The following is an 18,320-nucleotide window of genomic DNA, read 5'->3' as shown; positions in this document are numbered from 1 at the left end:
TACCATCTCGAGGTTAGATTTTTTTAAATGACTTAAGTGCCAAATAAAATAACAGGGTTGACCATAAGATTTCATCTTAAATCAGCCATAATTCTCCTTGTGATGGGGAATTGAAGCTTGTTTTTGTGCAACAGGGAAGGACAATTGAATGCGAGCTTCAAAAAATATATATAATTGTGACAACATTTCTAGCCTGTTTATCTATGGGTAAAAGGGTTGACATGTTATGCTCGTCCTGCTCAGTTTTCCACCACAAAACACAAGCTGTCACGTTCTGACCTTAGTTCTTTTGTTATGTCTTTGTTTTAGTATGGTCAGGGCGTGAGTTGGGTGGGTTGTCTATGTTAGTTTTTCTATGATTTGCTATTTCTGTGTTTGGCCTGGTATGGTTCTCAATCAGAGGCACCACCTGTCTATCGTTGTCCCTGATTGAGAACCATATTTAGGGAGCCTGTTTTCTATTGTGTTTCGTGGGTGATTGTTTTCTGTTTTCTGTTGTGTGTCTGCACCAGCCAGAACTGTTTTCGGTTGTCGGTTTATTGTTTTGTTCAGTGTTCAAGTTCTTTATTAAAAGATATGGACACATACCACGCTGCACCTTGGTCCTCTTCTTCTTCCACCGACGACGACGACGACCGTTACACAAGCCAAAAAGACTAGAACCAGCTCAACTGCTTTTACAACACTATGATTAGACTATTAGATTAAATGTTTCTTTTGAAAAAAGGGTTTAGTTCAACAGGGTTGACCTTAAAATGAGGGACAGGTTGTTGTTTTTTTAACCTTAAAATGTAGTCTCTAATCACATTAAATAAACAATAATCTTCAGAAAAGACTTGGTTAAAGCAACAAAATCATTAGGGCTTTACAATTATGGTAAAAAGGGAAGAAATGTGGGGTTACGTGGGTTAAAATCTTCCTAGAAGTCACAGATGATGCACTGAGGGACATGGATGGCAAAATGCTGAATTTGAGCACTTTAGCAAGTGTTAATTCATAGAAAAAAAATCTGATTTACTGAATGTTTCATGTGGTCAATTTTAAAGGGCACTTTATATACATTTACATTTACATTTAAGTCATTTAGCAGACGCTCTTATCCAGATATAATATAACAGGCTTTTAAAATTCTATATTTGTGCACAATTTCTACTTAATATAACAAAGGGACGCCAAAGGCATTCATTTAGTTGCATATCGCCTTTCATCTTGGCTGACTATACACCTTAGGCGTCCAAGTCAGTTTGAACCACAAATAACTGCACTGTAAATCTGTCATAAACATTATTACTTACCAATGTTGACTCCTACAATTAATGCTCAAACCCTGCTTGACTGTCGTTCTTGTTGCATTGGTCGTCATGGAGTTATCAATAGTCCTACTATGTTTGGGAACCTGTCTTTCTCTGCACGCCTGACAAACTGCCTGCTCTCGTCTCGGACAGTCTGTCTCCCAGTCCCAGATAGTGTCAGGCTGTGTGAGATTAGCACAGTTAAACTTGTCAGAAATCTCCCGGCCCCTATTTTTGCTTCCACTATTTTACACGTCACGAGCAGTCAGTAATACAGTGTCTGACTCTGGTGCGTCTAGTCCCACTGATAACACATCTGCATTGTCCCTGTGGGAATGTAATGTCCCATGAGGCCTCAGAGCTCATTGTAGTATCCGGCAACAGGCACATATTTAGGCCCAGGCATGAAGCCAGGCCATCTTGTTGCTAGGCAGTGTAGTAGTGGAGAAGACAAATAATGGACCTTCTTTTTCTCCTGTTCTCGCCTGAGGGGGTGTGGCATATGGCCAATATACCACGGCTAAGGGCTGTTCTTATAGATACAGACCTTAGCCGTGGTATATTGGCCATATATCACAAACCCCTGAGCTGCCATATTGCTATTATAAACTGGTTACCAATGTAATTAGAGCATTACAAATAACTGTTTTGTCATACCTGCGGTATACGGCCTAATATACCACGGCTGTCAGCCAATCAGCATTCGGGGCTCGAACCACCCAGTTTATAAAATATAATAAATCATTCTCACAGCCCCGCCAAGTCTCTCTTCTTACAATCATCCCTCAATCACTGAATAAATCCAGTGTAAATTTCAGAGTGTATTAGCAATATAGTAATTGGTAATACCTACAAGTAATCATAGTAATAACCATAATTTCACAAACGAGGCCTTAAATATCTCAACCATTTGATTATAGTTTCACACCACAGTTCAGAGCTTGCTGTTCGTTCGACCTCTGCTTCTTCTGGTGTGGCGAGAACCCACCTGTGTACACTACAGCCACAGGAAAGCAGTGCCTCTGTGGTCTCAGAGCAGTCTATAAATACGAAGGTCATTAGTATCAATGGTGCAGTGTGTTGTGGTATACACTTACATGGTTTTAATTGGCATTACTAAAGACTCCAATCTCAGGTCCAGAGAGGTGGCTGGGGAGCAGGATGGGATGCTAGCTATGGCATTCCTAGAGACAGACATTCCCAATTCCTGAGTCTTGGCTGCCTTTTCCTGGATGGGAGAGTAGAGAAGGGGGGTGGTCCTGTTGACTGGCTATTTATTTGTCAGTGAGAATCTGTGAATCCCTTGACTAAGTCCCTCCAGCACTGCCGACAGGGGAACGGAGGACAGAGTTATTTCGGGGCCGGGAGATACATCCGAGGCCTGGAAGGTACCTCCTCTGTCCGTCAGGGCTGTGTCCCAAATGGCACCCTATTCCCTATAGTGCACTTATTTTGAAAAGGCCCCATAGGGCTCTAGTCAAAAGTAGTGCACCACATGTATATAGGGTAAAAGGCCCTGGTCAAAAACAGTATAGTGAATAGGGTGCCATAGAGCCAAAGGGCTCTAGTCAGAGTAGTGCACTAAATATGGAATAAGGTGCAATTTGGGACGCATACAGGCTGTTCCTAGAGGAAAGCCAATCAGCACGGCTTGTGCCAAACTTCCTTCCTTTACTTATTTACTGCTATTGATGCATAGCAAGGCCAAGGACAACAGCTTTCAGCTTGTGCCAAAGCCACAGGGAAATTACACTGCCAGCTCAGAGGTGTACTGTATGTGTGGTCTGGTGGTGGTGGCCACCTCTGCTGCCAGCCTAGTTGTGCCAGGTGTGCATTTTACTGTGTCCTTGTGGCCCATGTCCTTAGGTGGTCTGACCAGGTGTGGAGCGTCCGAGTCCATCCAGTACAAAAACATGATGCACAAAGACACCCAGCTGTAAATCAGAGCACAGGACGACTCTAAATCTGCATCCCAAATGTCACCCTATTTAGTACACTACATTTGACCAGGAACCATAGGCCTCTGGTTAAAGGTAGTGCACTAAATAGGGTATTGGGGGATATTTTGGGCACACTAATACTGTACATACTAGTACTGTTCAGTACTTTATTCAAGGAGATACAAGGTATGATTAGATTTAAAGCCTCTCTAAATAGCTACAACTGAACACGTGTCATTGAGTTGACTAGATCTACTGCAGCCTTTATTATTAAACATAATCTATCATTGGGAAAATGTGTTATGGCTTTACATCCTCGACCATATCATCCAATATAACACAGATTCTATTATTTAATGGAAGCTTCTTTAATGTAAAGTGTGGTATTCTGCAAGGCAGCTGTCATGGTCCTTTTACTCTTCTCTATTTTTACTAATGATCTACCACTAGCCTTAAACAAAACCTGTGTGTGTATGTACGCTGATGATTCAACATTATACACTTCAGCATCACAGCTAGTGAAATCACTGCAGCCTTAAACAAAGAGTTGCAGTCAGTTTTGGAAAGGGTGGCTAGTAATAATCCAGTCCTGAACATAGTGTCTAAAACTAAGAGCATTGTATTTGGTACAAATCATTCCCTAAGTTTTAGACCTCTGAATCTGGTCTCTGACTGTTGAGGAAATTAAATGTTTTGGTGTTACCTTAGACTGTAAATTGTCATGGTCAAGGAATGTTGAATCAGTTGTTGTAAAGATTGGGAGAGAGAGGTATGTCTGTAATAAAGAGATGCTCGGCATTTTTAACACCACAGTAAACCAAACAAGTCCTGCAGGCTCAGTATTTGTATTATTTTTTCTCAATGTGTGTAAATTTGTGTTTTTAATTGTATTTCTTTATTATAATTGTTTTATATGTCTGTAATGTCTATCTTAATTTTTTAAATGTGTGTAAATTGTAAAGTATTTTTGTCTGTCTTTTTCATTGTGTCAGCTATTGGCGTCAGCTAATGGGGATCCTCATAAAATCATGAATCATAAATCTGGTTGTGAGTGTTGCACACAGCAGCACCCAGCCCTTTGCCCTCAAGTAATCAAATCAAATCAAAGTTTATTGGTCGCATACACAGATTTGCAGATGTTACATTTACTTTACATTTAAGTCATTTAGCAGACGCTCTTATCCAGAGCGACTTACAAATTGGTGCATTCACCTTATGACATCCAGTGGAACAGCCACTTTACAATAGTGCATCTAAATCTTTTAAGGGGGGGGGGGTGAGAAGGATTACTTTATCCTATCCTAGGTATTCCTTAAAGAGGTGGGGTTTCAGGTGTCTCCGGAAGGTGGTGATTGACTCCGCTGTCCTGGCGTCGTGAGGGGGTTTGTTCCACCATTGGGGGGCCAGAGCAGCGAACAGTTTTGACTGGGCTGAGCGGGAACTGTATTTCCTCAGTGGTAGGGAGGCGAGCAGGCCAGAGGTGGATGAACGCAGTGTCCTTGTTTGGGTGTAGGGCCTGATCAGAGCCTGGAGGTACTGAGGTGCCGTTCCCCTCACAGCTCCGTAGGCAAGCACCATGGTCTTGTAGCGGATGCGAGCTTCAACTGGAAGCCTGTGGAGAGAGCGGAGGAGCGGATGTTACCGCAGGTGCAGTAAAATGCTTGTGTCTCTAGCTCCAACAATGCACTAACACCTAGCAATACAAAATACTCACATAATTCAGAAAAATAAAAATGAATAAATATCAGAATAAGCATTGTCAGAGACCTGAATACAAATATACAGTGCCTTGCGAAAGTATTCGGCCCCCTTGAACTTTGCGACCTTTTGCCACATTTCAGGCTTCAAACATAAAGATATAAAGATGTATTTTTTTGTGAAGAATCAACAACAAGTGGGACACAATCATGAAGTGGAACGACATTTATTGGATATTTCAAACTTTTTTAACAAATCAAAAACTGAAAAACTGGGCGTGCAAAATTATTCAGCCCCCTTAAGTTAATACTTTGCACATCGAGAGACTAAACGTTTTTCCCATTCCTCCTTGCAAAACAGCTCGAGCTCAGTGAGGTTGGATGGAGAGCATTTGTGAACAGCAGTTTTCAGTTCTTTCCACAGATTCTCGATTGGATTCAGGTCTGGACTTTGACTTGGCCATTCTAACACCTGGATATGTTTATTTTTGAACCATTCCATTGTAAATTTTGCTTTATGTTTTGGATCATTGTCTTGTTGGAAGACAAATCTCCGTCCCAGTCTCAGGTCTTTTGCAGACTCCATCAGGTTTTCTTCCAGAATGGTCCTGTATTTGGCTCCATCCATCTTCCCATCAATTTTAACCATCTTCCCTGTCCCTGCTGAAGAAAAGCAGGCCCAAACCATGATGCTGCCACTACCATGTTTGACAGTGGGGATGGTGTGTTCAGGGTGATGAGCTGTGTTGCTTTTACGCCAAACATAACGTTTTGCATTGTTGCCAAAAAGTTCAATTTTGGTTTCATCTGACCAGAGCACCTTCTTCCACATGTTTGGTGTGTCTCCCAGGTGGCTTGTGGCAAACTTTAAACAACACTTTTTATGGATATCTTTAAGAAATGGCTTTCTTCTTGCCACACTTCCATAAAGGCCACATTTGTGCAATATATGACTGATTGTTGTCCTATGGACAGAGTCTCCCACCTCAGCTGTAGATCTCTGCAGTTCATCCAGAGTGATCATGGGCCTCTTGGCTGCATCTCTGATCAGTCTTCTCCTTGTATGAGCTGAAAGTTTAGAGGGACGGCCAGGTCTTGGTAGATTTGCAGTGGTCTGATACTCCTTCCATTTCAATATTATCGCTTGCACAGTGCTCCTTGGGATGTTTAAAGCTTGGGAAATCTTTTTGTATCCAAATCCGGCTTTAAACTTCTTCACAACAGTATCTCGGACCTGCCTGGTGTGTTCCTTGTTCTTCATGATGCTCTCTGCGCTTTTAACAGACCTCTGAGACTATCACAGTGCAGGTGCATTTATACGGAGACTTGATTACACACAGGTGGATTGTATTTATCATCATTAGTCATTTAGGTCAACATTGGATCATTCAGAGATCCTCACTGAACTTCTGGAGAGAGTTTGCTGCACTGAAAGTAAAGGGGCTGAATAATTTTGCACGCCCAATTTTTCAGTTTTTGATTTGTTAAAAAAGTTTGAAATATCCAATAAATGTTGTTCCACTTCATGATTGTGTCCCACGTGTTGTTGATTCTTCACAAAAAAATACAGTTTTATATCTTTGTTTGAAGCCTGAAATGTGGCAAAAGGTTGCAAAGTTCAAGGGGGCCGAGTACTTTCGCAAGGCACTGTATATACACTATATATACAATAGAGTGTGGACACCCCTTCAAATGAGTGGATTCAGCAATTTCCACCATACCCGTTGCTGATAGGTGCGCCTGCACGGTCCGGTCTATCCAGTACCACCTCCACGCACCAGCCCTCCCGTGGCAGCTCCCCGCACCAGGCTTCCTGTGCGTGTCGTCGGCCCAGTACCACCAGTGCCAGCACCATGCATCAGGCCTACAGTGCGCCTCGCCTGTCCAGCGCTGCCGGAGCCTTCCTCCTCTCCAGCGTTGCCGGAGTCTCCCGCCTGTCCGTCGTTGCCGGAGTCTCCCGCCTGTCCGTCGTTGCCGGAGTCTCCCGCCTGTCCGTCGTTGCCGGAGTCTCCCGCCTGTCCGTCGTTGCCGGAGTCTCCCGCCTGTCCGTCGTTGCCGGAGTCTCCCGCCTGTCCGTCGTTGCCGGAGTCTCCCGCCTGTCCGTCGTTGCCGGAGTCTCCCGCCTGTCCGTCGTTGCCGGAGTCTCCCGCCTGTCCGTCGTTGCCGGAGTCTCCCGCCTGTCCGTCGTTGCCGGAGTCTCCCGCCTGTCCGTCGTTGCCGGAGTCTCCCGCCTGTCCGTCGTTGCCGGAGTCTCCCGCCTGTCCGTCGTTGCCGGAGTCTCCCGCCTGTCCGTCGTTGCCGGAGTCTCCCGCCTGTCCGTCGTTGCCGGAGTCTCCCGCCTGTCCGTCGTTGCCGGAGTCTCCCGCCTGTCCGTCGTTGCCGGAGTCTCCCGCCTGTCCGTCGTTGCCGGAGTCTCCCGCCTGTCCGTCGTTGCCGGAGTCTCCCGCCTGTCCGTCGTTGCCGGAGTCTCCCGCCTGTCCGTCGTTGCCGGAGTCTCCCGCGCCAGATCCCCTCAGCCCAGAGGCGCCAGAGCTTCCGCCCCTCTGTCCCGAGCTGCCAGAGCTTCCGCCCCTCTGTCCCGAGCTGCCCCTCTGTCCCGAGCTGCCCCTCTGTCCCGAGCTGCCCCTCTGTCCTGTGGGGTCATTTAGAAGGGTCGCCGTGGTTAGGAGGCCACAGAAGCGGACAATGGGGCGGACTAAGACTATGGTGAAGTGGGGGCCATGTCCAGCACCAGAGCCGCCACCGCGGACAGATGCCCACCCAGACCCTCCCCAATAGAGGGGTACTGTCACACCCTGACCATAGTTTGCTTTGTATGTTTCTATGTTTTGTTTGGTCAGGGTGTGATCTGAGTGGGCATTCTATGTTGTGTGTCTAGTTTGTCTGTTTCTGTGTTTGGCCTGATATGGTTCTCAATCAGAGGCAGGTGTTAGTCATTGTCTCTGATTGGGAACCATATTTAGGTAGCCTGTTTGGTGTTGGGTTTTGTGGGTGATTGTTCCTGTCTCTGTGTTTGTTTGCACCATATAGGCTGTTTAGGTTTTTCACGTTTATTGTATTTGTATACTGTTCGTGTTTTTCATCTTTATTAAAGATGTATACAAATAACCACGCTGCATTTTGGTCCGATCCCTGCTACACCTCCTCTTCAGAGGAGGAGGAGAAAGAAAACTGTTACAACCTGCATGAATGCATAGTGTAAACTGTAAAGTTTGGTGGCTGAGGAATAATAGTCTTGGGTTGTTTTTCATGGTTCGGGCTAAGGGCCTTAGTTCCAGTGAAGGGAAATCTTAACACTACAGCATACAATGACATTCTAGACGATTCTGTGCTTCCAACTTTGTGGCAACAGTTTGGGGAAGGCCCTTTTCTGTTTCAGCATGACAATGCCCGTGCCCAAAGCGAGGTCCATACAGAAATGGTTTGTTGAGATCGGTGAGAAAGAACTTGACTGGCATGCAGAGAGCCCTGACCTCAACCCCATCGAACACCTATGGGATAAATTGGAATGCCAACTGGGAGCCAGGCCTAGTCGCCCAACATCAGTGCCCGACCTCACTAATGCCCTTGTGGCTGCTGCGTTGCTTCCATTCAATGTTCCAACATCTAGTAGAAAGCCTTAGAAGTGTGGAGGTTGTTATAGCAGCAATGGCAGGACCAACTGCATATTATTGCTCATGATTTTGGAATGAGATATTTGACGAGCAGGTGTCTACATACTTTTGGCAATGTAGTGTACAATAATATGGTGTGTAAAGCAGTAGTTACACTGAACAAAAATATAAATGCAACATACAACAATTTCATTGAGTTTACTGAATTAACATTCATATGAAGAAATCAGTCAATTGAAATGAATTAATTAACCACTAATCTATGGATTTCACATGACTGGGAATACAGATGTGCATTTGTTGGTCACAGATAATAAAGAATGGTCCTCAGGATCTTGTCACGTTATTTCTGTGCATTCAAATTGCCACCAACAAAATGCTAAAGGGGTCTGTTGTCTGTAACTAAGGACTGCCCATACCATAACCCCACCGCCACCATGGGGCACACTGTTCACAAAGTTGAAATCAGCAAACCACTCACCCACAAGACACCATACATGTGGTCTGTGGTTGTGAGGCCGGTTGGACGCAATGCCAAATTCTCTAAAATGACATTGGAGGCTGTTAAAATAGTAGTAAAATAAACATTACATTCTCTGGCAACAGCTCTGGTGGACAGTCCTTAAGTCATCATGCCAATTGCATGCTCCCTCAACTTGAGACATCTGTGGCATTGTGTTGTGTGACAAAACTGCACATTTTCGAGTGGCCTTTTTTGTCCCCATCACAAGGTGCACCTTTGTAATGATCATGCTGTTAAATTAGCTTCTTGAAATGCCACACCTGTCAGGTGGATGAATTATCTTGACAAAGGAGAAATGCTCACTAACAGGGATGTAAACAAATTTGTGCTCAACATTTGAGAGAAATAAGCTTTTTGTGCGTATGGAACGTTTCTGACATATTTTATTTCAGCTCATGAAACATTGACCAACACTATACATGTTGAGTTTATAGTTTTGTTCAGTGTATATAGGATGAGCCATGACTAGAATACAGAATATACATATAAAGTGGGTAAAACAGTATGTAAACATTATTAAAGTGACCAGTCTTCAATGACTTCAACGGGCAGCACTCTAAGGTGCAGAGTAGAGTACCTGGTCGTAACTGGCTAGAACAGCAACTAAGGTTCAGGGCAGGGTACTGGGCCGAGGCCAGCTAGCGGTGACTAACAGTCTGATGGCCTGGAGATTGAAGCTGTTTCTCAGTCTCTCGGTCCCAGCTTTGATGCAGCTGTACTGTCTCCACCTTCTATGGTAGCAAGGTGAACAGGCCGTGGCTCGGGTGGCTGAGGGCATGCAGTGTGCCCCTGGTGATGAATTGGCCTGCCCGCACCACCCTCTGGAGAGCCTTGTGGGTGTGGACTGTGCAATTGCCATACCAGGTGGTGATTCCAGCCCGACAGGATGCTCTCAATGGTGCATCTGTAGAAGTTTGTGGGGGTCTTAGGGGCCAAGATTAATTTCTTCAGCCTCCTGAGGTTGAAGAGACGCTGTTGCGGCTTCTTCGCCAAACTGTCTGTGACGGGACCATTTCAGGTTGTCAGTGATGTACTTCCTCTTTACTCTTCAAGCCCTAACTGCTAGCGTCACACGTCTCATGCAGAACTGCCAGGGTCCCGTTGTGTCTCATGCAGAGCTGTAGACACTAAACACTGGGCTAGTAGCCCTTGTCTGACCCAGCCCTCGGATAATGGGATTCTTCCATTGTTCACTCCATCGGTGTGTTTTTAAAACCTGCTCTTGTGCAAAGAACACAGACATATGCGCATTAAACCACTCCAGTGTCTGCCCAAGCCAAGCACACAAAAGGCACTAAGGCAGACATGAGGATGAAAGGGACTTGTATACATTTTAAGGGAAGCTGTAGTGTGGAAGAGGATGAAGTATCTTTGATTATGTCAATGATTCAGTGAAGATCCTCTCACGTGAAGAAAAGATTGTTGAGACTATGGTCTTCAAATGTTTATTTGTCAGGATCCTGTGATGCTATTCCTGTACTCACTCCCCGTGGTCTTAAGCTTTATGTTCTTGTCGGTTTATTTGAGTAACCACCTCTGCAGCTCTTTCTTCTTCCGCCGGGCTCTATTTTTAAAACCGGAACATATTTAAGAATTTATACTTCAGAGGGAAACTGAACTGGCTGTCTGGCTGGGGATACAGCTTCCTGTGAAGGGATGAAGGGAAGGAGGAAAGGAAAGGAGTGGGTTGGTGGGGTGGTTAGTGAGATGTATGCTTCCGATGGAGGTCTCTTCATCCACTTTGTACTCAGCTGTACTGTGGCTGGCTACCAATGACTTCATTGTTTCTGCTTCCGTAAACCTCTCAGCTATTGTAATAGAAGTGGAATCACAATTTGATGACCTCAATACAAAGGTTATAATTGAGGCTTCTTCTCAAATTAACGGCACTGTCTGTGTGTGCGTGTGCAATGGTATTGTTGTTATAATGTTATAATCCTCCTCCTCCGTAAACCTCTCAGCTATTGTAATAGAAGTGGAATCACAACTTGATGACCTCAATACAAAGGTTATAATTGAGGCTTCTTCTCAGATTAACTGCACTGTCTGTGTGTGCGTGTGCAATGGTATTGTTGTTATAATGTTATAATCCTCCTCCTCCGTAAACCTCTCAGCTATTGTAATAGAAGTGGAATCACAACTTGATGACCTCAATACAAAAGTTATAATTGAGGCTTCTTCTCAGATTAACTGCACTGTCTGTGTGTGCGTGTGCAACGGTATTGTTGTTATAATGTTATAATCCTCCTCCTCCGTAAACCTCTCAGCTATTGTAATAGAAGTGGAATCACAACTTGATGACCTCAATACAAAGGTTATAATTGAGGCTTCTTCTCAAATTAACTGCACTGTCTGTGTGTGCGTGTGCAATGGTATTGTTGTTATAATGTAATACATGTGTTCCTTTCCCTGACTTAAACACAGCTGCTGAGCTAGTCTACCTTGCCCGACTCATTCATGTACTGTACTGTTGACCAAGAGATACTGTATGTCTTTTTCAATATTGCATCATGTGCAGATAGTCAACCTGAACTCAGAGGTAGACGAAAAATGTAAATGTCAATGTAAATCTGGGACACCGTTTCGTACAGTATGTATTAATTTGTGGATGTCCATCATCCATTTTGTGTGTTACGAATTTCAATCGTACAATGTTACGAATTTGCTAAATGCATGAAATGTTTTACGAATTCCAATTTGTTTTGGCTAATGTTAGCTAAGTGGCTAAAGCTAACATTAACTAGACGGCTAACATTAGCTCGGTGGCTAACATTAGCTAGACTAGTGGTTAAGGTTAGGAGTTAGGTTAAAGTGTTAGCAGGTCAGCTAACCCTTCCCCTAAGATAGATGTTATCATGTGCGTCCACCCACCCACCCCGACCAACCGCCCTACTTTAGCCTTAACCCTTGGCCTACAATGGTCATGCCCCTGCGGAAATCTAATTAATCCACCGCATCTGCCGATATCGCCCTTCTGCATCTGCGGTGAAAGGTAGAGCGGTGTTTGTCAGATCTTGAATTTCGGGATGTCTCAATCTTCTCACGGAAACGTCTGTAGCGTCCGAAAGGTTTGCCCTACACACGATTATGACCACTCGACTGAAGACTGCGACTCTCACAAACACAATGTTCTCTGTTTTGCCCTAGAGCCCCCACAAGCCTCAAAAGACTCATCTGAAGTACCAGCAGAAGTATACAGTATATGGTTTAGTGCCTAAAATAAGGGGATATATATATGTTACAAAAATCTCAGATATAGGACAGACACTTTAGAACAAACTTCCTGTTTAATAATTTTTTGGACGATATGTTGTTCCATTGTAGTGAATCTCCCCGGGTTTAGACAGACTCTAGAGGGTTAGGTAACCTAATGTCTTATCTAACTATACCAAACGTAACATAATCATACTAACTGTTCCCAGCCGAAGACGTGGATGTCGATTTAAGGGAGCCCCCGCACCTCTCCGATTCAGAGGGGTTGGGTTAAATGCAGAAGACACATTTCAGTTGTACAACTGACTAGGTTTCCCTCTTTTCCCCTTTAATTTGAGTCTTCCGGAGTTATGTTTATTATGTCTAGTCTGTGTTACATCTCGTCTCGTCTAGCCTGAGACCAGGCTGAGATAGTAGAATACCACAAGTAGGCGAAATCTTGCCCTAATATCTCTAACCAATATTCCCACTCAGTCAATCTGAATCCACAGGTTCCAAAGTGAGAGAGAGAAACCTGGCAGACTGGGTGTTTTGAACAGTGCAACACCCCAAGCAATCTCTTTCTTACTACATACAGACCCACTATAGCAGACTGTCCTCTCGGGCAATGTCTTTAATGCTATGGACCAATGTAGACTTCCCATGACGTGTGAGATTGTGCAACAGTGTCCATCTTGGCCAATCTTTATGTGATTACGTCCACTAGCTTGTTTGCAGGTTGTTGGTTTAGTAAATTGCAGATTAACTTCCGACTGTCACTTTTGGGAAGTTACTCTGGAGAAAGAAAGTGGAATAACAGCTGCTCCTAGGCTTGTTTTTTTGTATATTGTGTTTGGCAGCTTTTCAAAGTTATGTTCCTGACACTTAACCATATTGTGTGACTCTCTAACACACCATCTCTTGTGCAAGGACGTAAGAAGAGCCAGCTGATGTAACTGGGATATCTTTTATGACACAGTTATACAGGGACTGGCTGTACTGCTGCCCTATATCAGTGTACAACTGGTGATTCAATTATGTCTTATTGTGCTTTTATTTAGTTTTTCCAGATAAATCCACTCACACACTGCCGCTACGCCCAAATTGTGGACGGTATACCCAATAACAATACAATGTTAATTCATTCATTCATTCAGTTCATTCATTCTTTTCCATGGTGTTACACAGTAGGTGAAGACTGAATCCAGTATGTGTTTTAACAGAGGTGTGTGGAGACCAACATATCTTTCGAAGATGCAGAGTTCCAGTAACACTGCCCGTGCCAAGAGGGCAGTCCAGCAGCTTAGAATAGAAGCCAGCATTGAGAGAATTAAGGTACGCTTCTCAAACAGCCCATATATCCATATATACCAAGATATACGTACAGTGCCTTGCGAAAGTATTCGGCCCCCTTGAACTTTGTGACCTTTTGCCACATTTCAGGCTTCAAACATAAAGATATAAAACTGTATTTTTTTGTGAAGAATCAACAACAAGTGGGACACAATCATGAAGTGGAACGACATTTATTGGATATTTCAAACGTTTTTAACAAATCAAAAACTGAAAAATTGGGCGTGCAAAATTATTCAGCCCCCTTAAGTTAATACTTTGTAGCGCCACCTTTTGCTGCAATTACAGCTGTAAGTCGCTTGGGGTATGTCTCTATCAGTTTTGCACATCGAGAGACTGCATTTTTTTCCCATTCCTCCTTGCAAAACAGCTCGAGCTCAGTGAGGTTGGATGGAGAGCATTTGTGAACAGCAGTTTTCAGTTCTTTCCACAGATTCTCGATTGGATTCAGGTCTGGACTTTGACTTGGCCATTCTAACACCTGGAAATGTTTATTTTTGAATCATTCCATTGTAGATTTTGCTTTATGTTTTGGATCATTGTCTTGTTGGAAGACAAATCTCCGTCCCAGTCTCAGGTCTTTTGCAGACTCCATCAGGTTTTCTTCCAGAATGGTCCTGTATTTGGCTCCATCCATCTTCCCATCAATTTTAACCATCTTCCCTGTCCCTGCTGAAGAAAAGCAGGCCCAAACCATGATGCTGCCACCACCATGTTTGACAGTGGGGATGGTGTGTTCAGGGTGATGAGCTGTGTTGCTTTTACGCCAAACATAACGTTTTGCCAAAAAGTTCAATTTTGGTTTCATCTGACCAGAGCACCTTCTTCCACATGTTTGGTGTGTCTCCCAGGTGGTTTGTGGCAAACTTTAAACGACACTTTTTATGGAAATGGCTTTCTTCTTGCCACTCTTCCATGAAGGCCAGATTTGTGCAATATACGACTGATTGTTGTCCTATGGACAGAGTCGCCCACCTCAGCTGTAGATCTCTGCAGTTCATCCAGAGTGATCATGGGCCTCTTGGCTGCATCTCTGATCAGTCTTCTCCTTGTATGAGCTGAAAGTTTAGAGGGACGGCCAGGTCTTGGTAGATTTGCAGTGGTCTGATACTCCTTCCATTTCAATATTATCGCTTGCACAGTGCTCCTTGGGATGTTTAAAGCTTGGGAAATCTTTTTGTATCCAAATCCGGCTTTAAACTTCTTCACAACAGTATCTCGGACCTGCCTGGTGTGTTCCTTGTTCTTCATGCTCTCTGCGCTTTTAACGGACCTCTGAGACTATCACAGTGCAGGTGCATTTATACGGAGACTTGATTACACACAGGTGGATTGTATTTATCATCATTAGTTATTTAGGTCAACATTGGATCATTCAGAGATCCTCACTGAACTTCTGGAGAGAGTTTGCTGCACTGAAAGTAAAGGGGCTGAATAATTTTTGCACGCCCAATTTTTCAGATTTTGATTTGTTAAAAAAGTTTGAAATATCCAATAAATGTCGTTCCACTTCATGATTATGTCCCACTTGTTGTTGATTCTTCACAAAAAAATACAGTTTTATATCTTTATGTTTGAAGCCTGAAATGTGGCAAAAGGTCGCATAGTTCAAGGGGGCCGAATACTTTCGCAAGGCACTGTATATGACATTACATTTCCCATCCTGCCTGTACTTAGTCTGGCTGACACCAGCTCTCAAAGTCCTCCCATGTAGTCGCGTGGGTTGCGTCAGCCAGGCTAGCAAGACCTACCTTATCTGACCTTCTCTCTGTGTGAGTGTTTCCTTGTGTTGCCAATTGTAACCTGCTGTATGATTCTCTCCTGCAGGTGTCCAAGGCCTCAGCAGACCTGATGCACTACTGTGGAGAACAGGGTAAATACGACCCTCTACTCATGGGTATACCAGCCTCTGAAAACCCCTTCAAAGACAAGAAGCCATGCACCATATTATAGTAGCGGAACAGCTGAATTATCTTCGCTTTTTAAAATGTGTGTTCTTTTATAGGGAGAAATATACAACGTTAATAACGGTACACTATTTGCCTTAAGGCCAGCCCAGTCCCACTCCCCATGTTTCCTTGTACTTTAGGTTGATTTCAAAATGTTACCTTAGGGCTCTGGTCAAAAGTAGTGCAATATAAAGGGAATAGGGTGCCATTTGGGACTCATTCACTCTCTCTTTTAAACTAGTGCCATTTTGGTAGAATCAGAATCATTGGTCCTCTCTCTCCATCAGATACAACAATTAATTTGTGACCCAGAAAAAAAGGGTTTAGTATAGTTCAGTCAGTCATATATACAGTGCCTTGCGAAAGTATTCGGCCCCCTTGAACTTTGAGACCTTTTGCCACATTTCAGGCTTAGAGCATTGTATTTGGTACAAATCATTCCCTAAGTTTTAGACCTCTGAATCTGGTCTCTGACTGTTGAGGAAATTAAATGTTTTGGTGTTACCTTAGACTGTAAATTGTCATGGTCAAGGAATGTTGAATCAGTTGTTGTAAAGATTGGGAGAGAGAGGTATGTCTGTAATAAAGAGATGCTCGGCATTTTTAACACCACAGTAAACCAAACAAGTCCTGCAGGCTCAGTATTTGTATTGTTTATTTTTTCTCAATGTGTGTACATTTGTGTTTTTAATTGTATTTCTTTATTATAATTGTTTTATGTCTGTAATGTCTATCTTAATTTTTTAAATGTATGTAAATTGTAAAGTATTTTTGTCTGTCTTTTTCATTGTGTCAGCTATTGGCGTCAGCTAATGGGGATCCTCATAAAATCATGAATCATAAATCTGGTTGTGAGTGTTGCACACAGCAGCACCCAGCCCTTTGCCCTCAAGTAATCAAATCAAAGTTTATTGGTCGCATACACAGATTTGCAGATGTTACCGCAGGTGCAGTAAAATGCTTGTGTCTCTAGCTCCAACAATGCACTAACACCTAGCAATACAAAATACTCACATAATTCAGAAAAATAAAAATGAATAAATATCAGAATAAGCATTGTCAGAGACCTGAATGTAAATATACTACATTTTGGTCATTTAGCGGGCACTCTTGACCTTAGCAGCTTACAGTCAGTGCATTCAACCAAGGTTGATAAAAAAAAACACATGTCATAGCAAGTAAAATGTTTCTTTAACCGTAGATACCATTTTATGTCTCTGTGTCCAGTATGAAGGACGTTTAAAGGTAGTTTTGCGAGTCAATGCTAACTAGCATCAGCACAATGACTAGAAATCTATGGGTAAACTGACAGTGACTACAGATCAAAGGATAGGGCTAGCTACTCAACCATTAATGGTTTTGAGACTTGCTGCCACTCTGATCTAAACTGAACTACTACCACCTATCACTTAAATTGGTACAGCACTCTCACCAATGGGTGCAACAAATATGGCCGCTTACAAGACACTCCTCAAAATATATTAATGAGTGAGAAACAATACCATAAACCAGTTAGGGTTCAAAAGGTTTTTGGCTCCAAAAATACGGTATTGGTAATGTATTATAAATTACTGGTAGTAATTGGCCAGTAAGGTTTGTAGAATTCCTAAAATACAGTATATTACCGTATTCTGTAGGGGTACGGCATTCTCACTCATTGGTGCAACAAATATAGCCTCTTACAATTTACGTTATTTTACTGTGCACTCTACAATGTTTTACTGTTGAAATGAAAGAAAAGTCTTAGTGTGCTGTAAAACAAATGCATGGTATTTTACTGTGCCTTCTATGATAATCTACTGTATTCATTTTATACAGTATCATACTGTTGATTAATACAGTAAGTACAGATACAATTACAAAAACATTTAACAGTGCACATCAGCTAGATCATAAATCATGTCAATGGCCCTAAAGCATTGCAGTTGCACCACACTAGTTTAAACCTTTAAGCTCCTGATTGCGTCAGTCAGTCCCCACACAGTAGCCTCTTTGGAAAACAATCAGTCTAGTTTGAATGCTACTGATAAGCTTGTAATAACCCTGTTATGTAAATCAGCCAGTCCCATGACACAGGAGTACACTAACCAGTGCTGATGGGCTGGTAAACCACTGTGTGTCTTTGTTCCAAATGGCATCCTATTCCCTACATAGTGAACTACTTTTGACCAGAGCCCTATGGGCCCTTGTTAAAAGTAGTGCACTAAATGGAAAAGGCGGCCATTTGGGACTGGCCTGTGAATGTCCCATCAAAACAAGAGAGGGCAGGCTGGCCAAAGGGTCATGGCCTCTGTGACAAATTAACACACTCTCAAAGGGTGCCTGTCATTCTGTAAGGGAAATCATCTAGCTTGCATCCACAGGGCCTGAAGAAGGTTAAAGGATGACCACTTCACCATGTCTAACAAGCATTGAGATCATTTTCTTTTCAGGCATGGGTAGAGGGTGGGGGGGGTATCAATTCAGACTATCCCACTTCTATGTATTTGTTATGAAACTCAGACTAACCTTTGCCTTAGAAACCAACCTTTGTGACTTTGCATAGTTGTCTCGCTTGTATGTGGTACAGTAGATAGATAATGTAGTAACAATATGAAGTATTGCAGACCACGGTACACTAATATTATGTAACCCTTTAAATGAGTGTAATATGCCTTACGTTGATGTAAAAGATGTTGGTCCATAATGTTATCTCTACAAAGCTGAAGCAGAGGAGGTAAGATCCGTCTGTGCCATCACAATGACATCTATCCAATGTAC

At 43.2% G+C, this 18,320-nt stretch overlaps 1 protein-coding gene across 2 annotated transcripts in view; it reads left to right on the top strand.

The window, feature by feature from the left end:
- LOC118358986 (guanine nucleotide-binding protein G(I)/G(S)/G(O) subunit gamma-12-like) overlaps positions 1-17,991 on the top strand; it is a 75,845-nt gene extending 57,854 nt beyond the window's left edge. For both annotated transcript variants that reach the window (XM_035737072.2, XM_035737074.2), the window contains 2 exons: positions 13,482-13,593; positions 15,439-17,991. In XM_035737072.2, the coding sequence (XP_035592965.1) occupies positions 13,513-13,593; positions 15,439-15,564 (207 nt within the window). In that variant the 5' untranslated portion in view covers positions 13,482-13,512 and the 3' untranslated portion in view covers positions 15,565-17,991. The remainder of the gene's footprint in view (positions 1-13,481; positions 13,594-15,438) is intronic.
- The last annotated feature ends 329 nt before the right edge of the window (positions 17,992-18,320 follow it).

Source organism: Oncorhynchus keta, chromosome 26 (genome assembly GCF_023373465.1).
Source record: "Oncorhynchus keta strain PuntledgeMale-10-30-2019 chromosome 26, Oket_V2, whole genome shotgun sequence".
NCBI lineage: Eukaryota > Metazoa > Chordata > Actinopteri > Salmoniformes > Salmonidae > Oncorhynchus > Oncorhynchus keta.
This window is presented reverse-complemented; position numbering and strand designations above follow the sequence as displayed.